Source organism: Netta rufina, assembly GCF_964035555.1.
Source record: "Netta rufina genome assembly, chromosome: 2".
In the NCBI taxonomy this organism is placed as follows: domain Eukaryota; kingdom Metazoa; phylum Chordata; class Aves; order Anseriformes; family Anatidae; genus Netta; species Netta rufina.
The window spans coordinates 21,098,914-21,125,651 of record NC_140124.1 but is presented as its reverse complement, the minus strand read 5'-3'; the positions used below and the strand labels follow the sequence as shown (position 1 = coordinate 21,125,651).

The window sequence follows — 26,738 nt, the reverse complement described above, 5'->3', positions numbered from 1 at the left end:
AACACAAAGCAACTGAAATCAACCTTCCTGCCCTCCAAGGGCTTGTCTTAGTCTCTGTCAGCAAGGCAGGGGGAAGCTTCCCTGTAGCTGGCTATGCTTCCCTGAAAATCTCTTTCTGTCACAGAGTCAGATCTTTTCTGCTGTTTACTTGTGTAAGAGAAATACAGAAATCCCTGGAGAGCACACGGGGAGGAGCAGGCACGTGGCCTACAACTATAGCATCCAACCTTAAGAAGCTGCAGGAGGCACAGTGGGACTTGTATATGATCTCCAATGCCTAGTGATGTTATCTGCTCCTGTTTTGCCAAGTGAGGAGCAGACATCTTCATCATTGATTTAATGGGGGGACGGGCAGCAGATTTTGACCAAGGTGGTTTTTTGGGTTACTGGGGAGGAGGAGAGCAGGCCAGGTCTGGTGGAGTAGAAAATATGGGTGACCTGGCCTGGGGCCAGGGCAAGAGCACTGGGAGATGGCTCAGAAGCATAGAGCCTGGTGAGGATCGGGCTATTTCTAGTTGCATTGTTGGCAAGCCAGCACCAGTCAGCAGAGAGGAGCATCGAAGGTTTCTCAGCAGATTTGTGTGTGTGTGTGTTTCTTTTGTTTTATTTTGGTTTGTTTGTTTGATTGATGTAGGTATAAGATTTTAAAGGACTGTGGAATGGACTTAGCAGACTCAGCACTGTAGCTCGTGTGAACTCAATGACTGTATATGGAGATCCTCACCTTGATAGTATTTCTCAAGGGAACCCATTGTCTTCTCTGAACTGTGTTATAGCAAATGGTGTTTGCTTGAAGAAACACCTTTGCTTGAAGGTTAGGTTTTGACACCTAACCTTGGGATTTTTCCCTGCTATAGGAACATGAGTCTATGCTCCTCAGGCAATTTCTTCACTGAAGGTATGTCACGGGGCTGAGTACCTATCACAGGGCTGAACTATAGTTGGGTGCATAGGGTGACCTGAAACCCCAGCCTTGAGACAGAGGCAAGCCGGGATATGTTTCTATGCCAATCATTTCCTTATTGTCCCCATTCTTATTGTGGAATGGAGCTGTGGAGTCCTGGGAAGCTTATCACTGATGTCTGTGTACGTCTTTCAACATTCAGCTGTACTGTCTGAAGGCTGACCACCCATCCTTTATGAAACTAGTGAGATTTGAGGTGCAAAGATGAGAAATATTCATGCCTCTTTCTGTAGTTGACCCATTATACCTAAAGACTTGATATATATATATATATATATATTATTTATATATAAGATACATATTTTTTAAGTGATAAGTGTGAGGTTTTACAGTTACTCACCAGATGACTATGCCATCCAGTCACTGAACGGTGTTGTTCCTGAGTGGTGGCATGCCTGGCTGTTGACCAGAGCATGGTCAACAGTTCAGGAGCACTGCAGGACCTACAGGACTGTTGCCATATCACAAGGAACTGATTGAAATAGCTAATGATTGTTTTTTCTAAGAGATGAATAGAGATGAACGTACATATTCTGCACTGACTTGGGATACTATTCTTCAACTGGGACATGGGCATTTTAAAATATCTTTCAAAGTTTTTGCACAGGAAGGAAAAACACACATTAATTTCTCACTTTTCTAGAAATTCTTTATTCTTTCATGAGGTCAATCAATTCCCTTACCTCTAGGTATTCTATTAATCCTTGTAATTGATCATTTGTTCATCTGAGATCATGTAAGCTTCATTCCAGCACTGGATTTTATTTTTTATTTTCTAGTTTTGTTCTCTCCAGTTACTTCCTTGCATCATCTGCTGTTTCAAGACCGGAATCCAATTTGATTTTGATGCGTAAATCTTCCACACCTTCTTTTATTCTTCAAATAGGACCAGTGGGCTAGTTTTTTAACAGTTCATCTTTGCCACTAACCATGGTATCAGTATCAATGACTGACGCTATTCTATCCATTGTAGTTAGTAAAGGTTCAGGCTTACCCTGTGTATACTTCCCTTTGTATAAAATACCATTGGAGTGGTTGCTTGGGAAGGGCATTTTTAAGACTTTCACTGAAGATCAGTTCCTTAGATGTAGATAGTTGGTCATTTGAAATGTTTTATTACCTCTTCCAGATGATAGTATTTTGCTGTAGTGATAAACCATGCCTCCTGCTTGTCATGTGTGTTAGAGGATTAAATGTAACAGATGGATGCTTTTCATGTGTTGAGGCAGAACCTCATTAAAATTAAAGGGTTTCACTGAGCAACACTAATCTCATCTGTTTGCAATAACTTGAGGTAGTTGTATATGAAACTGTTAATTATCAGGAAACTGCTGTGCATGCCTTTAATACTTCATATGATTCCCATATTTTGTTTGATCACATGGGACGAATAAAAGTTGCACAATGTACTTTCATGTCAGAGTTGGAAAGCTTTGCTTCGTTAAGGCTCTGTTGATGAAATGTTTTTTGCAAGATGACTTTGGTAGAATTTGTTTGTTTGTTTTTGTTTGTTTGATTTTAAGGCTTCACATATTCTGCTAGATACTTTAAGAAGCTGTAGAACATAAATGCATGTATTGTGTTTCTCTGGCAACTCCACCAATTTTAAAAGAACTTCACACATCTGATAAGCCATGCTACAGTTCTGATCTTCTAAACACATGTATACATAAGTTCATTTGTGTAAGAAGTTATGTTGAAATCCAGTCAGAATGTTTTCATCAGCAAACTTTCTATGTAAACAGTCTTGTTTATAGGGCTGAAATCTGTTGTATTAAAATTAGCTGAGTCAAGTTACAGGATGGCATAGGCAGCTGGTTGTGCAGGGTTTATGGCTGTTCTGGTAGGCAGGACTACTGTGTAGTTTAAGGAAGGCTGCCCCAGGTTGCTGCTTTTGCTGGCCAATGTCCGCACGTCGTGATTCAGCCCTTTATTTTTAGCTACCTAATTACAGCCAACTGCTGCACAGAACATAGATAAGGCAACTAATTTTAATATGAAAATCACAGTAACATAATGGGTTCATTGTGGATTTTTTTTTCCAGAATTGTAAGTAACTGTAAGATTTTTATTTTTTTATTATTATTATTATTTTGGTATAAAGGTCTTCTTCTTGCAATAAGCACTTATGGATTAAAAAAAAAAAAGCAAAACATAATGAATATGAGACAATGACTATTCATGATTTTCCATATGACAGAGATGTTTAATCATTTTTTAAAACCTGTTTGTTTGTGGAAGACTCATCATATGCTTAGAACAAAGTTTCAGACATTTCTGACTTTGGAAAATAACTTGGAAGGCCTAGAAGACAAATATAATCCCAGATTGCTAACCTTTAAAATAACAAAACCAGCTGTCAAGTCACATATGCTGAAATTGACCTCCTTTCCTCTAATTCAGAATCAGTCCATGCAAAAAAGCAGCTGTTAGAACAACCGTCCCTACACCCTGTAGACATGGCCTGCCATCCTGTCAAACATTTCTTCTGTGTGAAGTTAGCATTCAGTTTGTGTCCTTGAATAGTCTTCACTTAAATAAGGCTAGAACAAAAATGTGCAGGCTGCTGTGCACACAAAATAAAGTAAATAAATAATTAAATAAATAAAAACCAGCAACTGAAAAATCAAGGTAAGCACAAGTTTGAGGTGGATTTGCACTGTGATGTTGCCTGAAATAAATCTTCTTAGTCGTTGCTACACAGGTAGAGAAGTAGTTTGTCTGTGCTTGTAATGCATTTTTATTCAGGTCTTTTTTATTTTACCCTCATAACTCTAGATACAGTCTCTGTTTTGCCATTGTAGTAATATTTTGCATTATAAAACTTGTAATATGATTCTATAAGTATATATTGAAGAAACTAGGTACAAATACAGGAATGTGACTGTAAAAGAGAATATATGTACATTTTTTCTATTATCTCCTTGGGGATTACACAATATTATAGTGTACATTATGAAATTGCCTAGATACTGTGATCTTTATGTAGTTTCTTTATACTCCTGAACTGCTATGTGGATGTTTTGAATTCTTCTTTTTTTTTTTTCTTAAAATATTTTAGTATCCTTCCACAAAAAATGGAGAAAAGATGGTCAGAATGTTGACAAGTAACTGTGCCATCATTGTCACTTCAGTAGTAGCAATTTTTAATAACTGGTAAATTTTTATTAAAATCAGTTGTTTTATTTAAAGACCATCAATGTCAAAGATTTTTTTTTTTAATATTTTACGTACCTTAGTATTCTGTACCTTAGTATTCTTGTATTGTGTAGAAAAAGACAGTACTCTAAGAACTGTCTATTCTAACAGTAATTGGAAAATAATTTGAATAATGTTCTGTTAACAGTGCTTCCAATCTACTTTTTATTCTTACAGATCTATGAAGCCCTTTGTATTAGCAAAATGTTCTTCTGTTGTCAAAGAGCCCTTTTAGAAATGCAACCATGTGAAATCATTCCTCATTCAATTTTCATTTTACATTTTGTGACTTACTTGACTCATCAGCAAGCCATATTTTCATCCCGATAATGTGCAGCATGCTGATTTTTGTATAGTTCTGCCTTAAACAACATGTATATAGTATGAAATCACGTGCAGTTAGTTTTCACAGAATAACAGAGTGGTTGAGACTGGAAGGGACTGCTTGAGGTCATCTGGTCCAGCCCACTGCTCAAGCAGGGACACCAAGGCTGCTCAGATGTCTAGATGGCTTCTGTAGACCTCCAAGGACAGAGATTCCACAACCTCTCTTTTTAAAAAATCATTAATTTGGCAAAATAGCTTGGCTATAAATCCATGTTTTTGGGAAAATTGTTTCTCTTAAGTTATCTGTTATGCTACTGAAATAGCAATATTAAGTTATTTTATTGACAATCAGTGTCAGGTTGACAGATCTATTGTTACTTGAGTCATTCTTTTGAAAATATTGGTATAATACTAGAGTTCAGCCAGTGCTCTGGAGTCCCCCAGAGTCAACATTAATGGTTCACATACAGCCTGAGATCGTTCTGTTGCATCTCTTGGAGACAAGTTATCTGCATTTATTGATTTGAAAAATTATCTTAAGTTAGTAGTGGCTATTTGTCCTCCTTCACAGTTATTTCTAGACTCCAAACTATTCTGTCATATTTATCATGTGTTAGCTATGAGTTAAAGCTCAGATTTTGAGGTCATGATCTTAGAAATCTGCCAGTATGAGATTTTAAGAGTGCCTCCAAGCCTGCACAGGAACCCATCCTTCCCTGTTATGAAAACTGATGGGACTCATGCCTGAAACTCAGCATGGTGCTCTGAAGATTGCCCAAACTCAGGGAAGAACATTCTTGATGCACCCAAGCAGAGTTTTATCCTGGGGTTTGCTGTCTCAGAGCCAGCTTGCCAGGAGTGTTGTGTTGTAATACATTCATAGGCATGTTCACCAATAAGCTGATCATATTTTCTTATGGTGCCTAAATGCAGGACCAATAGCAGCAGCTTAGGGCCAAAGACAGAAACAGGATGTGAATTCATGGACTTGGAATTCTAGGAAATAATAACGGATAAATAATGGATAAATAGTATAACTAATTAGTATATTGTTGTGGAGATATCAGCACACTAGCACACTCTTATCAAGAGGATTTTTTGTTGTTGTTATGTTTTAAGGAGAACAATGAGATTTCTGTAAAGGAATTTTTATTCTTGGGAGAAGGATTGTGAGATAGTCTGGGGGAAGATATGAAACAATTCACTGAAAATTTAGCATGTAGGTGATGAAGGCTGGTAGTTGTTTTTTGTTTGATTGTTTGGTTGGTTTTGTTTTCTCCCTGACTTATTGTAGAACTTGAAAGTTCAGTGCTGAATGCAAGATGAGAGCTAAGATTGGGAATAAGCCAAGGCAGACCTTGAAAGTGAAGACAAAGACCCTATTTATTGCAGGGAACTGTGGGAGGTATTTAAAGACAGGAGACGTGATCTAGAGAGATGGATTAGTAAAATGACCTTTACAGCAGAGTGATGAGCGAGACAAAATTGCGTTTATCAGTCTCGAGGAAAATAATATTTGAAGTAGTCAAGACATGGTTTTATTGCAAATTTAGATGAAGTTAAGAAACATGACTAGATACAAAGGGGTGTATCTCAATGTAGTTGTGCAGAATCAATCTTTGGAATTTTGCTTTACCTGGAAGGCTCGTAGCTGTGGTGTACTGGAGACTGGTCCAGTATCACCTTTCCTAGTTTGTGTATTTAAGCTAGCTGCAAAACAAACTGTGTTTTTTAATCGTTATGACTTGTGTGAATAATACTACAAGTCTACACGTCTATAAATGGTCCTTCAAACCTGAATGTGAAAAATAAACATTCACAGCTCAATTGGCCAAACCTAGTTGTGTTAGTGAGTACTTACGCACGTAGTCCCATCAGTTACTGAATGCGTGCTTATTAATTGGCACAAAGCTGATCATTTGAATCCCTGCTAGCCTAGCAGACGTCAATAATGCTTGTACTGAGAGCTGTCTGTGTAACATAAACTAACTCATATCTCTTTTTTTTTTTTTCTTTTAACAGTCTTACAGTAAAGGGGCAAGAAGAAAAAATCGATTTAAAGGTTCAGATGGGAGTACATCTTCTGACACTACCTCTAACAGTTTTGTACGCCAGGTATGTGTTTTTCAGCTTCTTAGACTGGAAGACTTGCTGATGTTAATGTTCAAATTATTTTCTTTTACAAATTGTAAAATCAAAGAGTGATACTGTAGCCTGAGAAATAGCAAAGGTCTCTGCCAAGACAAGGAAAAATACTTGGTTGCTATTGTTTTGATCTTGGCAGAAAAATACTTTTTTATTTCTTATTCATTTCCATGTATAGTAGTTTTCTATTACTTTTATTTCTGTAATGCTGTCAGGTGATTAAGGCTGGAGAAGGAGGAGGTGGAGTCTGATGGAAGCGCCTAAAGTTGCAACATTTGGGAGAAAGCATCAAAACCCTACCAGTCCTAGGGATTTCCTGCTTAAAATAGTGCTGTGCAAGGCAGTGTTAACTTCAAAGTTTTCCACCTACATGCCAGTGTTATTTTAAGACATGGGTTGGAGGGGAAATCCCTGGCAGCATTGTGCCCATTGTAAGGATGCTGAAAGGCCTGTGGAGGATGGAGGGGTGCTATAGGCTCCCATAGCCTGTGCCTATTCATGTGTGTTTGGGGTGCTCCCTCACACAGAGCCTCATGGACCCACCCAGAACTGTGTGGGTGCTTGGAGAACAGATCAAGCAGGTAAACAGAGGTGATGAAAAATGCAGTGAAGAGCACCCAGAGCCTGGTGTGGTCTTTGGCTGCAGGCCAGTGCTACTGAGGCTGTGTTTGCATGGAAGGAAATTGAATTTCTGAATGCTTATGTTGGAGAAAAACCTGAAGAGCGTGAAAGGTACTCTGACCATGCTTGTCCAAAGAGAAATACAGGTTTTCATGCCCTCCTGATTTAAGCTGTGGTTTTACAAGTGTAGACTTTGTCATCTTTTTTTGAGGGTTTCTGGAATTCAGGAGGTTTCATTGCAGAGTTTTTGGTTTTACCATAAGGAGACACCAGACTTACTTCTCACTGGCTTGCCTTCTTGTGTTTCTCCAGCTCATTCAGTGACTCCACTGCTGTTGCACTGGTTGTTTCAGTATGCATCTTCTGTTTACAAAATATTTCTGATTTTTCCTGCTGCAGTCATGCTGGCAGGTTTTGTGATAGGCTGTGGATTTGATAAAGGCAGGTCCCTATTAAATTTCAATGTCTGTTGGACATAGGTTTGAAATGTTACTTGATCATGAGAATTCATCAGTGGCAATAAAAAACATGAAGGTAGAAACCCTGGTTCAATAAATTATTAATATATACTAATATATACTAATAATATATTTAAAATACTCTGAAAAACAAACAAAAAAAAACAACAGTCAAAGTAGCGTTTAGGGGTGGCAGCAGATCTCTCTGTCCCAAGCATTCTTTGTAAGGAAATCTGTGTTGCTGTTTTCCTTAGCCTCCTCATGAATGTTGAGCTCAGCTTGGAACATTTTTAGCAGACTACGAGTGTTTATTTTACACCAGCTGCACACAGTTCTTTGCCTTTCTCGTTTACTTAAATGAGTTCTGAAATTGGTCTTAAATATCCCTTGTTGCTGTCATTCATGGGAGCAGGACAAGGAGGATGGATGATCAAACTCCATATAGATGTTGAGGTGGATTCCTGTAGCCAATGGCGATCTGACAGACTCTATAGAGTGTGGGGCATGATTAATCAAATCTTTGAAAGCAAACTTACAAATCAGGGTAAGTGAGCTACAGTCTAAAAGTGTCTGTATCTTTTCCACTGCTACGAGGGGAACATAGACCATGACTATGTCAAGCACAGATTTTTAGAGAGGAGATTTATATATTTCCATGAAGTAAATCTAAGTTTAGTAGTTAAAGTGATATAATACAAATGACTGAAGGGTGAAATGAGCTTCAGGGAACAATCAGATTTAATAGATTGCTGAAGCAAAGCTCGGTATTGAGATGGTACCGTGACTGAAGATAACGAAGGGATGTTAACAGATAAATGTTGTTATTTTGCATTGTCCAAAAATTATATATATATATATAAATACAAAACATTCCTAGTAAATCACATACAGGTACAGATTGAGTTGAAGCAGGTGTATAGGAGAAGTGCATCTTCACAGTTGAGTTTATTTCAGAGCTTAGATTGCGTCTTCAAGAGGCTTACCTGCTCTGATCCTCCCCCCGGGACAGCTTGCTTTTCTCCTGTATTAATGAAGATGTGCCACCAGCCACTGCGTAGAGTCACTTGCTGCTGTCTCAGCTGCTCCGCCCTTCCCTCAGTGCTGCATATTGGATGGATGTGTCTGTCTTCCTTGGAGGATATTTTACATGCTATAAGTGAATGTAATTGTGGAAAAAGTGAGTGCAAGACATTGCTGTTTCTACTGAGATGGGTGAATTTTGCAGAAAAGCAGCAGAAAAATAATCCACAAGCCAGTAGAATCAATGATGCATCCATTTAGTTTACTTTTATTTTATTTTAGTGTTACCTTAAAACTGGAAAGTAATTTTTTTGCATGGAGAGATGTTTGCAGTTTTTTTTTGCAGTTGCTGTGATCTATACATGGTTACACACAACCTCTTTGTTTTAGCAGTGCTCATGATGCCTATAGCTGCCTTTTTTTCCTCCACTTTTTTCCTTCCCCCTCACTTCCTGTCTCCTTTTACATTTACTTTGAACTTGTCCTGCAACTTTTATATGCATCTCTACAAATACTCCCTTCTGCAGTCAAGAAGGAATCCTGATTGTCCTGAACATTTATTGCTAAGGGCTGTCTACATTACTCATAAAGAAGGAGGTATGTCTGGAAGGCGTTTTTGCGTCTTCTTTAGCTGATCTTAAACTAGGAGAGATGGGAAAGTCGTGCAGGTTCTTGTTGCAGGAATTGATGGGAAATGGTGCTGGAAGAGAGAAGTATGTCTAGTCCTGAAAGAATGTTCTGTATGTGTAAGGCAGTGGAGATGCTGTGCAAGAACAAGTTGTGTATAGGATTCAGTCATCTGAATCCAGGGAAGCACTGGCCATTTAAGTTAAAGCTGCTGCAAGGGAAGGGAGTTGGTGTCTATTACTTACATTGACAAAGCTTTGTTGTGTTTGCATTTTATTATTTCCTTAAGGACATATGCACCTCTGGCTCCAATATGTGCACCTGGCAATTTTCTTGCAATGCATACTAAATGCTATGCAGTAAAAGCTATGCCAACTTAGTTTTATTTGAATGACGAAGAACAAAGTGACATTTTATTCAAATTGCTTGAAAATTCCTGCTGTTGTATAAGGAGTATGAAATGCACCCTGCACAACTGTATGCACAATGATCTTTTCCATTTAAATTTGTTTTTCAAAGTACTGAAATAGGGAAGAGCCTTATATAAAAGAAGCATTAAACTGAAACAAGAGCAAATTTTAAAATGGTTCTGTTCCATCCAATTGAATCTCATCTGTACTGTGAATTTTATCTGTTACAGATTTTTATTTCTATTTTTCTCGTGATACTGAAAATCTATAAGGTTTTAGGATAATGCTTTGGATTATGTCCCAATCTGTTAATATTAGCAGAATTATTTGTTTAGTTTTGTCTCCAGAATGTTATTTATGAAGTTGGAGCTTAAGAAAATAACAACTTGGCGTTCCTTCCACTTGCAAGCAGCTCCTGCTTGACTTTTCAGTAGCAGGAGAGGGAGAGGGAGGGAAGCAATTTTTTTTTCCTTGTGTCGTGTTGTGAACTCGTATCGGCAATTACGCAGTGTATTTGGAAAGGAGAAGCCTCACTGCACACCACGCTTTAATCAGCTCCTAACTAACTTTAATCAGTTGTCTTCAGGGAGATAAAGAACATTGTGTTACATAGTTTTCATCATCTTTTCTGAGCTTTGGAGTGATAAGCAGCTTGTTCTTGGGGTTAGCTATGAAAGACTGAATTGAATCTGATCTGTACTTGCTGCCATTTTGACTGATGCATGGTAATGATTTTGTTCCCAAGGGTTTTTCAAAATACGGATCAGACAAAATATTTTGCAGACAACACTGTGGCACTTCCCAGCAACATTATTTTAAGCAAATTGCATGTTCTGATAGCATTACATATTTTGTGGTTGCACTTCAGGACCTGTATTTGTCAAGGTTTTATTTTAAATCCTAATGATTAATCACAGAGGCAGTCTGAGTTGTTGGGATTTCTATGTATTGCAAAAACAGATTAGGTTGTGAAATAGACTGTGGACTATGGACTTGCTTACTGAAATATTTAACGTTTTACAAATCTATTTTTTTTTCCCTTTAAATATTGGCTTGATGCCTGTTACACTGTGTTCACTCAAAAACACAGCTATAAATAATTATGTAGGGAATTCATTATTCTGCTACTTTCCTCTAAGGACATGTGCCTAGCTGTGTAATTACCTATTGAATTTTATGAATGGTAAAACTAAGATTTGCACTGAAAAACTATTTGAAAATATTGACTAAGTTTTGCTCATAAACAAGCCTCTTAGTCTTGAGTTCACCAGAGATTTGGGCTGTGTCAGAAATTTCTTCCCATTCTTTTAATTGATTTTCTTCCAGATATAGAGCTTAGCTTTGATTTTCCTTTTTTGCGAGTGGAAGAGCTGTTATATTCAGATCGTACATGCAGCCTGCCAGTCTGTGCATTTACAGGCTGAGCCACAAAGAGGTAGTGCAGCCTGGGGACAGGTGTTAGCTTTGGTCTTACTGCCTAGGACTAGCAGTTGTCTGCTGAAAAACTGCATGTGCTTTTTCTGCTAGCACTATCCTTGCTTCATGAAGACTGTGTGTGAACAAGATAGATATTCTGGCTAGCCAGAATATCTAAATTTAAAAAGGCTCATTTGCAATTAAATATATTCTTACTGTCTTTGTGTGCCTTTAATTATGAGATATGTTTGGCTTGTAGAGAAAAAAGGAGCTTTTCAGGCTTGCCTGTAGCTTTTATACATAACAAAATGATGTGTGTCAGAACTTTCTAGAGGTATTGTGCAAACACTGATTCTAATACACGAAAACATATACCTACTGCTCTGCTTAATTTTTATCATCTTTTATTCCTGAAACTTCTGTCTGGGAATATTTTGTTAAGTTCATCGTGTTTCTGGTCTGACTTATATTGATTCACTGAAGGCAATGCCAGTGATGCCTGTGGCCTGTACTTGCTATTGTGGCTGCAGTGAAGCTGTACATGACACACACTACAGCATCTGCTCATTTGAAACAGATTAAAACCTTTTGTGGTTTTGTGGGTTTTAAATTTGATGGAATTGCAGTATCTTATGTTTTTCACTGTGAAATACAACGTTTTGAAGGGAATGTATTGAACTTGGACAAAGCCACCTTAAGTCATGGTTTGTATATAGAGTGTGATTTTGGTACAGCTTTGTTCTTTTGGCAGTAGTGGGAGCTGGCAAGCTTCGCTGTTAAGGCCAGCATGCGACCATAAATCATGGTCAGGCAGTGTTGTTTCAGAGTGATGTGCGTTTTGTGTCAAGCAATATTAATTTGTCTTTAGTCAAATCTAGTGATTCTCTATTTGTTATGATACGAAATTAGATAATGTCTCTAAAAGTAGTGCTGGTATAGGAAATACAGTATATTTTATGTATTTCTTGTCATATGAAACATACCAGGTTGATAAAAGAAGAGTGGGTAAAGCATTTAGAGCAATGTAGGGATTCATAAGAATATGTCATTTCAGCTGTTGATTTAGGGTTTCATTCATGGCTGATAAATCACTTCCTCTGTCATGTGGTAAAAGGTAGCTAGACGGGGAGTAGTAGGAGGAAAGATTCGAGGAAAGGAATGGATTGGGAGTGTGTGGCTGGAGGAAGGAAGTGGGGAGGGAGGAGGAAGGCACTTTCCTTTTCGTGGCAGTTGTGAAACTGCACTCTGTGTAGTACTCTGTGTACATGGGAAAACTTCAGTAGGCTCATTGGGCTATACATTTCCTCATCTGTAGTAAGGGTTTGAAAAGTCTCCTTTTTTGGCCTGGAGAGAATAGAACAGATGCCCCTATAAAGCATGGGATTTTGGCATGCGTGACTGGAGGGGACATGGCTGAGAAAAAAAAAAACAGCGGAAAGGAAGTTCATCTGCGGCCTTCAATTCTTTCATGGGCCCTTTTTGCCTCAAATGGTTACTAAGAATAGAAATCAAACTGCTGCCATGTGTTTAAAAAAATAACAACAAACACACACACACATAAAAACACACCCTCTAACCAAAACAAACAGGCAAGACATCATAAAAAGTCTTCTTATACATCTGTTTACTCTTTCCATAGTTATAGCAGGGTATGAGAAAATTACAGGGGAGAACAACTAAATATAATATTTTATTAAAAACTGAAGGCTATGAGTCTTTCTTATTGCCTTGAACTGACGTACATGTTTGATATTACTTTGCAAACAGCTGAAGTCAACATATCCTTTTCCAAGCAGCAGTGAGAATGATGAAATTTTGAAGATGGGGCTTACACTTGTTGGCTGCTGAGATGATTGCCAGAGCTGCTTTTCAGATTGCTGAGGTGATGAGGGAGTGTTCAGAGGCATCTGAGAGGATGTATATGGCCCCCTGTGAGAGGACATGGGGAGATGTGAGCTTGAGGTGAGAGATGACACCTGCGTGGGTGGCAGCTATTGGACCTGCTGTCATGTCTGTGTCTTCAGTGCTCCCATTGCTGCCATCTTATGCATGCCTCCTGGCTCTGTGCTTTTCCTCTGTGTATGCCAGGGTGAGAAGAAATGTCTTTTGCTGGCTGCTCAGGGTATACCACAGCTGGCACCCAAATTTGGCAGCATCGCATGCATCCCTTTGTAGCAAGACATTTGAAGGACATGACAGGACTTGTGTGTCCCAGAGATTTCTGCAGGTGAGATTTCTGCAGGTGACAGGGCTGCCTCTGTGCCATGGGCACGGCTGCTCAGGCAGATGTGAGGTGTTTTAAGCAGTTAGGCAAACTGGGAGACAGTTGCATCATCTTTGCAACGTTGCTGAATGTACAGTTGGAGATTTCCATCATAATGAACTGTATAGGGAAAGGCTTCAAATGTCTTCATGAATGGTGATTAGTCTCTGGCTGTCTCTTTTGCAGTTTTACATTAATTGCAGTGTATTTTTGCATGACCTAAACGTACAAAAGCCTTACAGCTGCTCTGAGAACCTCCTTGCCTCTGTTTGTTGATCCTTTGGATGCAGGAGCTATGAGAAAAAACTGCACAGTTGTAAAGAGTTATGAACAAAATTAGGAAAAGGATTGAACAAGAATCAAGTGTTTTGTTTATTTTGTCCCCTGGTTCTCCCAGGAAATTCACTGTGGTTTCTGGTTCTCATGTGCAGCATTGTCTTACTTGAAATAATAATTTTGAACATTGTGGTTAGATGTAAGGTTCTATTATATGCTATCATAGCTGTCTTCTACTTATAATAAACAGACTTACAAAATATCTGCAATAGGATGAGATTTCCACTGCATATGTTTAACTATATTTAATGCAAAACCTGTCAAAAATAAGTTATGAAGTTAAATTTTGACATTCTTACAGGCCTATTTAGTTGGAGTGGATTTGTTTTGGGGTTGTTTTTCTGATTTATTTATTTATGTTAATGGAGCAGGCCACTATAAAAAGAACATTTTTAACACTTTTTTTTTTTTTATTTTTTTGAGAAATAAAGTATTATAAGCCACTTTTAAAATTCAAGCTTATACTTATATGTTAATGTGTAGTAAATGTAGCTGCTGACTTAATTCTTTTCACAGAAAAGTAAATTTGAAATTGTTTTTGTTATTTTAAATATTACATTGATTTTCAGGACTTGCGTTTGTGCTCTATGGTTTTGATTGGGAACAAATATTTAATGCAAAGAAACAGTTTGTCCTTCGGTAAAGCAAATGTCAGCTTAGACTCCAAAATACAAGCAATTTCAAGGAAAAATGAACCCTGGTTGGATGCTGTGCAGCAAGCTGCTTCACATTCACTTCAGCAAGGAGCAGAGCCCATCCTAGTCACTGTCAGGGCTCAGGGAGTGAAGAAATGCACTTTGCAATTAGCCAGAGGGATCTACTGAGTCTTTTGCCTTTCACAATGCCAGTGCATTCCTGCTCAAACTCTGGAGTGCTTGTTTTCATATGTCACTAAGGAGGTACATTACAAGGTATACAAGTGACATCTCTGTCCAATTACAAAGTTACCAGCTTTATGGGCAGTAGCAGCAGAGAGCTATCTTCTCCTGGCCTATTTATTCAGACAGTACTTCCAACACTGATTATATGTTTCTGTAGATTTGTATGTTGCTTTTTTCATCTGATCGCACTCAGCCTTTTCTTTGCTGGAACAGCAGTTGCATAGAAAAGCTTTGTGTTCCACTGCTGCTAAAAGTAACTGCAAATCTTCAAATGAATTTATAGTAAAAGGTTTCCTGGGCATTGAATTGAGGAATGACATCCATGTGTGCACAATTAGTGCATGTCCTTTCACTACTAGGCACGTAATATTTTAGTTCCCAAATACGATTGACATGAAAAATTGTAAGACCTGAAGCTATCCTGTGTATGTGAAAAACTGGAAAGCTGCCCTTCCTTACCATTCGATCTTGTGGAATATCTGAGTTGTTTGATCTCTTTTCAAATGCATAGCGTTAATTCTAAGCTTCATATAAACTGGTAGCCGCCTAAGTGATAAATGATTGTCATTAAATGGTTTACTCACAGAATAACCAAGCCTTGGGTAGGAAAGTGAAGTGGTTCTTGCAGATGAGTAGGGAGCTGAAAGAAGGAGTGAGGGGTGAAGTGAGGGGAGAAATATATCTGTATCTGCCTTTTATATCTTTCTTCTTATTGTCTCCAGTGGTATTTCTGAATTTTCAGTTATTTTGCAGAATGAACCTGAAAATATTTGTGAAATTTGGAAAGGCTGTTACATCATGATAACTAGACTTCTGGTTCTACACTGAAGGAGATTGCTATCTCTTTTGTGACAGAAATTCAGCTGTAAGCCACTGTTGATCAGTTGGCTTTCAAAGGGCTGTATATCACATCCTGCTTTTGGAGGCATTGACCTGAAGTCAGACACCAGTGAACAACTTCACCTAGAAAGTGAAGTGTGGCTAGTTGACATTACTTTTTCCTACAAACTATTAAAATTACAGTACATATCAGTAATGTCCCCTTACTACATTTCAACACGTTACTTGTATGCATACCTCTCTGAAAAACAAATATTTTTTTCCACCTTTTTTTACATTAGGAAGAAATTCTTTTGAAAACAGTAGTGTGTCAAGAAAATGTTTGGTTATAATAAGAAAAGATCAAAGCTTACTTCAGCCTTGTTCTGGAAGTAGTTTCAGAGGAAACAGCCAGAGTTAGTAACAGAGCATAATCAGAAATCAGTTGGTTTTACACAGCTCGTCCTGATATTAATTACAATTTATCCATCATATCCCATTTATACTGAAATGGAAAAACATTTTCCGAAGTGGCTTGTGTTGTTACAATAACAGGCCAAAGTGAAATGATAAAATTTCACAGAATCACAGGATCATCTAGGTTGGAAGAGACCTCCAAGATCACCTAATCCAACTCATGAGCTAACACTAACGAGTCCTCAAATAAACCATATCACTAGGCTATACATCTAAATGTCTTTTGCAGACCTCCAGGGGCAGTGACTCAACCACTTCCCTGGGCAGCCCACTTCAATGCCTAACAACCCTTTTGGTAAAGAAGTTTTTCATAATATCCAACCTAAATCTCCCCTGGCACAACGTTAGCACATTCCCCCTTATCCTGTCTTCAGGCATGTGGGAGAATAAATCAATCCCCACCTCACTACAGCCTCCTTTAAGGTACCTGTAGAGAGCGGTAAGTTCGCCCCTGAGCCTCCTTTTCTCCAGGCTGAACAACCCCAGCTCCCTCAGCTACTCCTTGTAAGACTTGCTCTCCAGACCCCTCACCAGCTTCATAGTCCTTCTCTGGACATGCTCTAGGGCCTCGATGTCCTTCTTGTAGTGAGGTGCCCAAAACTGAACACAGTACTCAAGGTGTGGCCTCACCAGAGCTGAGTACAGGGGATAATCACTTCCCTAGACCTGCTGGCCACACTGTTTCTTATACAAGCCAGGATGCTGCTGGCCTTCTTGGCCACCTGAGCACACTGCTGGCTCATATTCAGCCGACTATCAACCAATACTCCCAGGCCCTTCTCTTCCAGGCAGCTTTCTAACCGCTCTCCCAAACTGCAGCACTGCTTGGGGTTGTTTTGTCCCAAGTACAGGACCTGGCACTTGGCCTTGTTGAATTTCATACAGTTGGCCTCAGCCCATCAGTCCAGCCTATCCAGATCATCCTGCAGAGCCTTCGTACCCTTGAGCAGAACAACACATGCACCTAACTTCGTGTCATCTGCAAACTTACTGAGGGTGCACTTGATCCCCTCATCCAGATCATTGATAAAGACATTAAAGAGAACTGGCCCTAGTACTGAGCCCCAGGGGACGCCAGTACTGACCAGACTCCAACTGGATTTAAGTCCACTCTCCATGACTCTTTGGGCCCAGAAACCCAGCCAGTTTTTAGCCCAACAAAGCATACGCCAGTCCAAGCCATGAGCAGACAGTTTCTTCAGGAGAATGCCATGGGAATGTTGTGTCTGTATTTCCCATACTTAATATTTGCTCAAAGTTCATCAGCAGTTTGAAGATATCAAAGGGTAAAATTTGCAAAGTGTTTATGTTCTTGTTATTTTCCAAGAAAAGTGAACAGTATTTAAGCTGCTGTTAGCAAAAAGACAAAGAAATGAAAGCACAGTAACAGATTTGACCAATTCAAATGTCGTTATACTTTGCAATCTGAATGTAGAAAATGAGTTAACACCTTACATAAATGTGGTGATAAAGTATGTTTTTAAGATAAAGCCTCTGAGTCAGATGATACAACCAAGAGGAAGAGATACAGCTTTGGTTTAAGGCCTAGGAAGCAGTGATTCATTGGAAGTAGTCTGGAAAAATTGGCAGTGTGCTGCGTGCTTTTTTTTACTTTTTTTTTTTTTTGTGGAAATGACTTAACCCTTGAAGGTTTAAGATTTTTCTGATTGTTTGATCAATTGTTCATAAGCAAGGGCTACTTAAAACGATACTTACATCTTATACACATTGTTCAGCCTGCACGCAATATTTATTTCTTTTAGAAAGCCTGCATGCAGTGTAAAGTAATTCGAATTTGCATTGCTAGGTAAAATATTGCTAAGGGTTTGGAATTGAGAAACCTCTTAAAGGCTATAATGCTGTGTCGAGACCTGCAGAAAATCTGGGGACTGCCTCCCATAGCTATTACTATTATTATAAGAGATAATCATAAGAAATTTATTTCTAGCTGGGAAAATCTTTTACAATAAGATACTTGGGCTGTTTCTATCCTCCCTCAAACTAACTTTCTCTGTAGTAGAAAGAAATATTCAGGTAAATTGCAGCTTCTCTTATAACTTCCATGTTTTCTGCAGATAAATATTTGAATCTTGCTAATACATCACATCTGTTGGATTTCAGAGCTTTGAGACTCTTTCAAGAAAGTTCAAAACAATGTATACATTTTTCTGGAATTTCTTCCAGAACTAGTTTAAAATGTTACAGATTTTTTTTTTCCAGTTTAATGTATCTGCTTTAATAGCCTCTCAAATAGACAAAACTACCGTAAATCCTGTAGAAACCCTATGAACAGATTATGTGATTTGTTCTGTGTTGAAAAAGAGCCAAGAAATGTAATTTTTCTTCCAGTGGGGCTAGATTATTTTATTCTCACTCACAGATAGGATCTCTCAGGGCACAGTTGAAAATGAATAATCTAAGCTACAATTTAAATATATAACAAAAGATTGAGAAGCAAAACATATTTTTGTACACTGCCTGTAAATCCTAAATGTAGTTTCCCTTATATGCAAATAACACCTGTTAACTTATATGAGCCACAGTCACATTTCTTATAAGACTCTGAAGACAGGTGCTCCTTAAGTTAAAATAATTTATTAAAGTTTTGTTAACTGATGGTTCTTGAATGATGAAAAAAATACTTTTCAAAGTTTACATCTAAGGTTTCTGCAAATCTGTTTGATTTATGGATTGCACGTTAACTCATGAACTCCCGATCATAATGTGTAGTAAGTTTTGTGGAGTTCATGGATGTGGCACTGACCAAGAGGTTAAAGACACTGTGATGGTCTTTGTCTGGGCAGGTGAGTGAATACAGAGTTCTCTCAAGCCCTTCAGATTGGTTTGAAGATCTATGAACTATGCTTTATTCCATCAAAGTCACTCTTACAAAGAAATATATTATCTAAGCTTTCTCATATATCCTTCCTATTCTTGTATTATGTATCCCTGGCAGGCCACTTTTGTTTTTTAATTTCTTGGAACTTGGCAGAGTTTACTAGAAGGAAATAGTAATTTTAGAAAAGATAGTAATAATTCCTTTGTTGTCTGCTTTTAGGTTGTCACTTAACAGGATTTCCATCCCTTATTTCTGTCAGTCAGTTAACTTTCTTCAAGTGTCTATACTGTCATTGTCTCGGTCTAATGGATATGAGATAAAATTACAATGGGATAGTTCACATACACCTACCTATTTCAATCTCTTCTTGCATACTTTCTGAAAAACCCATATCTCAAAGACTGATACCATAAATAATTACAATATATTTCCAAGAGAAAGATTTTTAATTTAAACACTGACTCCTTCCAAAAGAAGAAAAAGCAGATAGCAGTCAACTCAGACCAAGGATTTGAATCTTTTTGTGACAAAATAAAACTCTATGGTTACGTTTACATTTATAATTCTCTAAAATGTGGAAACTTATTCTGGATTCGTCAGGGCTGTGCACTTACAAAAATTGATAATTCTAGAAATTTTACATACTTATAGTTTGATCATGAACACTTAAAGTGTTTTAACTTTTCATCCTTCCAGCAAATTTTTGCTTTTCAGAGTGCAAATCAGAATTTACTTCATTTGGTCCCCATTCTATGCTTGACAGTCAATGTGGTGAAATCCTATTTAACATCACTTGAGAATTTGGCATTTATTCTGGTATTCTTCTTTCTGTCAGTAGTTGGCTTTCTACCTTGGCAAGTTTTGTCATGTCAGTCTGGAGCTAAATACTTACACCATACTCAGAAAATCCTTTGGTCTCCTTTGGCATGTGATGTCATGCACTTTTTGTTATTCTACAGCTTGTACTTTCTGTCAAAGCAGGGTCAGCTAAATCTAGGGTTTATTTTCAGCATTCATCAACTGCGCTTTGGAGAAATCCTACCAGTTCTTACTTTCAGAAATGGCTAAAGGAGACCAGTAACTTAAAAAAAAATAAAATATCTGTACCTTTTGTACTTCATCTCATGATAGTAAATCTAGCTATGGTAGTTTCATTGCTGATGTGTGGAAGCACTTGCGGGTGAGGTATATTTGGCTGAGTTACTAGTCACCAAGGGAAACAGAAAGATGTGTTAATAATAACGAAAAACTCTGTTTCAGTATTTCCTTGATTAAATAAGAGGAAAAGTTCATCCACAGGAAAAAGTAGGGTCTGAAATGTCATGATTTTAGCATATCTTTACTTAATTTGTGTTTTTCTCACTTCCACAAAACAACTGATAGGCAAAAAGTGCACAGCTTCCCTCATTGCCCCCTGTCTGGAATAGGAGTTGGTCCTCTCTGTAGTGTTTCCCCTGGGGTTGCTTTGAGCTGTACCTATTTGTACTGCACTGCTGGCTTAACACTGAAGCATGGTGTTCAGATGGTGGCATTGATCTCCTTGTTTGTTTGTTTGTTTCTAATCTTTGGGCTGCAAAATACTAGCCCATTTAGGCTTACCAGTTCTGTTGATCATGCAGGCCATCTACTAGTATATATAGAACTGGGCTGTATGAAATTATTAATTTTGCTGTTTCCAAGGTAGTTTTAATTTTCCATCAATGCAAAATTTGTCAGCATATGTCAGTGTATGATTCTGGGTCAATTTTCACATTTGAGAAGGAGAAACATTGAATTGTCATTTAGACATTGAATCCTTTGCTGTTATTGCCTGTTGGTAGATGGCTTTGGACTTGGGGAAATCCCATTCCTAGTTTACACAAATCTTAAATAGTAAGTTTTTAGGCAGATTTTCCTGGCAGCATACAGAAGATTTGTGTTTGTGTGTGTGTTATAAATGTTCACTGTATTTATAAGAACAGTATTATTCATGGTTATTCAGAACACATACTTGAAGTCAAGCAGCTGCATCTTACACTTAATCTGGCAAACATTTACCTCTCTGTTTACTTAGAGCATAATCCTGTGATTTTTCTCTTCTAGCTCTTTATAAGGCTTTATTTTAGAGATCTCACTAATGTGGTTCTGCCAGTTATGCAGAATATTAGGGCAACCTGATCTAGGGGGTGGTATTCTTTCCCATGGCAGGGGGGTGGAATTGGATGATCTTTAAGGTCCCTTCCAACACAAGCCATTCTATGATTCTATGGGACAGGACCGTAACTTGGTCTTAGTTGTACTAACAGACCTTACTTTCAAATCTGTTTAACTTTGTATGCGTTGATACATACTCTGTGAAAGTGGTATTTTAATGGTCTCTCAAGAATTAGAAATACAATAGCTCTTCAGTTTCCAGTAGAACTGAATCACTCTCCAATCGTCAAGCATTGGAATGGGCTGCTCAAGGAAGTGATGAGTCCTCATTCCAGGAGGGATTTAAGAGACATGTGGACATGGCACTAAGGGATATGGCTTAGTGGTTGGACTTCATAGGTCAGGCTGATGATTGGACTTGGTGATCTTGAAGGTCTTTTCCAACCTACATGATTCTGTGAACTTGGGGCACCTCAGTCCCTCTTGTTTTAGCCAAACTGTGGGAAAACCCAGGGTTTGGAGTACACCTTACTTGCACGCAGGCAGGAAGAGGTGTGCATGGACATCATCACCTCATGTGCCCGTGAAGGAAACTGGAGTTTGCAAGGCATACACAATCTGCTGTGTACTTCCAGAAGGTTCTGAGATTAGCCAGCGAAGGTACCACTCTCTGACGCTGAAGGGTGTTCCACACATTTATGTTTGTCTTGTTGGCGTGTGTGTCCCCATCTACGAAAAGGAGAAATCCAACCCTGTTTTGAAAGAGAGTTTTGACCATAAATAAATAAATAAATAAATAAATAAATATATATGTAAAGAAACAGCATTGTAAATTGTGAGGTAAGCAGGTGATAACATAGTTTTGGAAACAGAAATGGAAATTAAGTTAATGTGTCAATACAGAGATTAATTCCAGCCTTTGTGAACAGAAGACCAAGAATATTAGGCTGAATGAAGTGAAATTTTCCCACTGCAACTACAAACATATTATATTGCCCAGTTACTGTATAGAGTATGTGATTTCTAGATAGAAATGATTTATCTTACTGCTAGCAGTCTGTAGTTTGTTGAGTCTCTAGGTACCTTTATGGTTGTGATTATTCACCTTTATGAAGGTGACTAAAGCATTTGGGTAAATGTTGCTTCTTCTGTTTAGGGTACATCCTTACCATCTAAGAGAGTGTCTATTAATTATTATCTACATTGAAAAACTTGCTTGCTTTTTTCATGAAACAATAGGATACAATTTGTACTAGCCTGTTTTAGACTTTTAAACTTTTTTTTTTTTCTTTTTGCTTGTTTTTATCTTGCTTTAGGAGAAAAGGTACAAAGTCAAACCTCACTGTTGCTTATCACAATTTGTATATCTTCAGTGGATGCTGTTGGGAATAGTCAAGGCAGAAAGTGCCACTTCAGCTCTCACCCCAGCTAGCAGGACTCCTGCTTGTGCTTGACAGTCATGGTGAAAGACTAGTTCCTCCAGAAGTTGATTTGTATTACCTAAATTAATCTTCTGCTATGAATTATGCTCCAGAAGAGGGTAATTTTAGTTAAACTGGTACAGGAGGAACATCAGCAAACCAGCTATCTCATTTGTCTGCCTTTGGTTGGTGGTTGTGAATGGCCTCTTTTGTTCATACCTGTATCTGATGGTCAGGCTCTCTTCTCAGCTGATGTTGCTGCAGCTGTTTAGCATTAGTTTTATCTCTGAGTACAGATTCAGCACACATTGCTACAGTGTTTTCTGTGTCTATGTAGCTTACTTATTTCTATGGGACATTTCTGCATCTGTTCTACTATATTGAAATCATATGGTCTTTACCTACAGAGTGTAGAATACAGCAGCACATAAGCTGTTTTTAATTTTATTGCTGTTTTGCATTTAGGAATGACTCATGACTCTGGAGATTGAGTTGATAAAACATTTGCACATCTCATTAATCTAATACTGTAATTCCCAAGAAACATTACAGTGAAAAAGCCTATTGTTCAGATGTTGCATGTTGAGCTTTACTTTATTGATAATACCATGGTCCACATATAACAATCCTAGGTGTAATTTTCTAACAAATGAAAATACAATGCAAGGACTCCATTACAGAATCCAAAAAATGATGTCTTGGAACTCAGACCTCAGGGAGCATTGGATCAAGAGTTTTAAAAGGCTGCACTTTAATTTGGTTACTCATACCATTCATTGTCATTAATATCAACCTTGGTGCTTTTCTGAGCAGTGATATTTTTCTTTCTTTTTTTCACTACAAAGCTTGGAAATTGGTGACAGCTACCTGATTTAGCAAGAGATTGGTTTGAAAGCTATTTTAACACTCTTATTTTATGTAATGGTAGTCTATAATGTTATGCAGAATAATAAAACAAATGGAAAACCTCATACAGCCTTGCTTCCCTGTAGTTTTATGATTCTCATTTAGACAAGAATTTTAATGTATAGCATAGCTAGTGAGCTACTTTTAAATTTTGAGGACTAGATTCAATTATATTCTTGTTTGGCTGTCTATGTCTTTCTACTTTGTCTTGGAGTATAATGTCTCCTGTCTCCCCTGCTTCCCTTCCTGTCCAAAAAATCACCCCAAAACTCCAAAGAGAGCTAGTGAATGATCTATATATAGTCTGGTGTTTTTGTTTTTTGCAGTATAAGAGAATCTGAAAGTGAGGAGAAACAGAAGTTAATGTGGACCCTGGCAAACAATCATTCCCAATATTAATTGCAATGGAATGTGCCTACTGCAGATACAAGTAAAAAGTAGGAAACAAAATCAGTGGAGAGTCTACTAGGAGAGACTTGGCCATAACTGGGATTCAAATCTCTCCCTTCAGAGACAGTAGGTTTAGGCCAGGTTTAGGAGCATCCTGTTTTTGTATATGTGTGTGTGTATATATCTTATTTGATTTTTTTTTTTTTTTCCTCTGGAGGACATAAAAATATATCTCTTGTCTTGAAAGTTCCAGTAAGGCTGGTGGGCAACTGATGTGTGAATTTGCCCCACAGTTGCTGGAGGGCAATGTTCCCTGACCTGCAGTGAGTTTTTGGGGGGCTCGTGTAAACGACATTTGCTCTGTTCAACATTGTATGCATTCCAGGGACTTTCTGTTTATTGCAAGTACAAGACTGGGCACAGACATTCCAGTTTAAGAAATACTTCTTAAACATCCTATAAGTTCAGATTTTGACTTCCAGTTTAGGTTGCAGATCAAGCCTACAAGCAATGAAATCTAATGCATAGTATTATCACGTCTTTGCTATAGCAAATGTAAAAAGAAACATAAAAGAGCAACTGAGCAACAGGTAAACTGTATGAACAAATGTGCATATAATTAATATGTATTAAGTTACCTGAGATCTATGGACGACCTTGGATATTTTCCCTGTAGTCAGTCTTCCTTATCTGCATGGATTTCTTATGATAAATGCCGAAAAGTCACCTTTTTTTCATTTTGATGATTTTGCCTTTTATTCTTTTATTGTGACTTAAGACATAGTGTTGGTCTGTGGATAAACTCTAGTAAGGGTTTTCCTCAATAAAATGGGAATTTTATCAGAATGTTATGTCCCAAATACTATCAGATTTACAGTAAAAATGATGCATACGTGACTATACCTTTCTGAAATTAATAGCCAGATAATCTTTGTAAGACTAAATAACGGTATGTTTGTAACATATGTTCAAAAATGCAGTTTTATCTTAGCTTTATTGTTTTTAAATTTCTGTAGAAGTTTTTTTTTTTTTTTTTTTAGCTTTTAATAGCAACATTCACTATGTGCTGCAGGCAATAAAACAGAGTAAATAATCTTTTTAGAATGTGTTGGACACACTTTCACATCACTGCTCTCTAAAATATTTACATGAATTACAATAGGTTGTTTTCTTTTTCTTTTTTTGAAAGTACATCTTCTTGGACCTTTTATTTCCTTTTTTATCCTTTAACAAAAAATAATAATTAAAAAAACATTGTATATTATGTAAATGATTAAAATGTGAATTGAATATCCTTTGATCTAGAAGCAGCTTTGGTTGAGGCCCCTACATGAGGCAGACGCTTAGGAGCAAGGGAAGTTGGAAGAATAATTAGAGGGAGCCAGAACATGATGAAAACTTGATGAGGTGCTGAGACAAGTGCTTCAGAGCCAGGACTCATCTCACGATTTGCTGGATTTGGGGAGAATCTCAACAGCTGCTAGACCAGGCAGTGTGAAGAAGGTGAGGAGCAGCGCCATGAGTGGGCAGGGAGTGAGGACAAGGAGGAGAGCAGAACCCTGAGCAGCTCCTGGTGTCCCACGTGGGCCCTTCTTTCCCCTGGGGCCTCATGAAGGCTTTGGAAAGGTGCCTTGTCTTTAAGCAGTGAGCGAGTGGAAAAAAATGGTGGAAGAGAAGGTTATTGGGGGTGAAAATCTCAAACATTGAGGAAATGCACCTCCTTGTGATTTCTTTGATGTGTGGGGCCAGCTCTGTGAAGAATGAGCTGTGGATGGTTGTCCAAGCAAAGCAAATGTATGCTGTGTTTTGTTTTTTATCTTGAAAAGCAAACAGCAGTGATTTTTTCTTCACAGCCTCTGTCAGCATATGGGCAAGGCGTATGTGTCAGGCTGTAGTATCGCTGTGTGAGCGGAAGCAGGGCGTCCCTTTTATACATGACCCTTTCTATTGTGGTGCATGGGCGGAAGGGAGGGAAAAATGTGAAGTGCTTGAACAGCTGACAGTATTTAATATCCTTATCTGCTCAGAAATTTAAGCACTAAAGAGGCACGATCTGTAACAGCCATTTTCCCCTCTTGGAGCTGTCATCTGGACTGTAAGTAATGGATTATTTTGAGGGGAAAAATGCCACGAAGACGCAACTTGCTGCCCTCACAAATGACTTAATATCTTTTTTTTTTTTTCTTTTCCACATATGTTTGAATTATTTATATCAGAGATTCTGAAATACTGCCCTGGCACAGAAGTTGTAGGAGAGTATTGGAAGAGCTGGTTGGTTTTGCATTCTGGAGAGTGACTTGCCCTGATCTTGATGAAATGCAGACTTGATAACCACTGATGAGCACTACAGTGTCTTGGAGAAAAAGCCCGTGCCCCCTTGGAGCAGAGGTAGCTCATGCCATGCAACGGCTGTGGTTGCAGTCCTGTGTGGGCTTTGTGTAAGCATTCAGTCAAATGGGGGAGATGTAGAGGCAGTGATTGGCAAACTATTACTTTCTACTATTACACTTTCTTTTGGAGGTCTGTTTCATAATGTTTTCAGCCATTGGTGCTTTTGACTTAGAATACAGTTATTACTGTGTTAACAGCAGCAGAACAAGAAGCATCCATCATTCAAAATCTTTACATCTAAAATTTTATGCATTGCAATTAATTTATTGATTAATAAATAAATGTGTTATTCAAAATAATATGAAACATTTTGGTTTTATTTAGCAGTACTGTCCAATGATTTTGTATCAGGCTTTAAACCTTGTCCGTCAGTGGGCTTCCCCTTGTTGGTGCCATACCATGTTGTGTTGTCCACCTGTTTCTTTAATTGACAATTTTATTATTTATGTGTGAGCATACACCTATTCACAGAATATTGAGTGTAATAATGCTATTGAAATACACTTCACATTTAATTATTATTATTTATAATAATAATAATAATAATAATAATAATAATAATAATAATAATAATAATAATTTTCCCTTTTCATCATTCCAGGCTTATGCTAGTTCTTTTATTCATTTAGCCTGTGGGATGATAGGCACTTTCTGCTCCTGTCTAAGGGCACTGACTGTCATGGTAGTCTAACAAAG

The 26,738-nt window shown here is 37.9% G+C and overlaps 1 protein-coding gene across 3 annotated transcripts in view; it reads left to right on the top strand.

Moving 5' to 3' along the window:
* The window catches only part of CACNB2 (calcium voltage-gated channel auxiliary subunit beta 2), a gene marked incomplete at both ends in the record, with an annotated part of 240,035 nt that overhangs the window by 4,806 nt on the left and 208,491 nt on the right, over nt 1-26,738 (top strand). For all 3 annotated transcript variants that reach the window (XM_084281287.1, XM_084281289.1, XM_084281286.1), the window contains one exon: nt 6,512-6,604. In XM_084281287.1, coding sequence (XP_084137413.1) covers nt 6,512-6,604 — 93 coding nt within the window. The remainder of the gene's footprint in view (nt 1-6,511; nt 6,605-26,738) is intronic.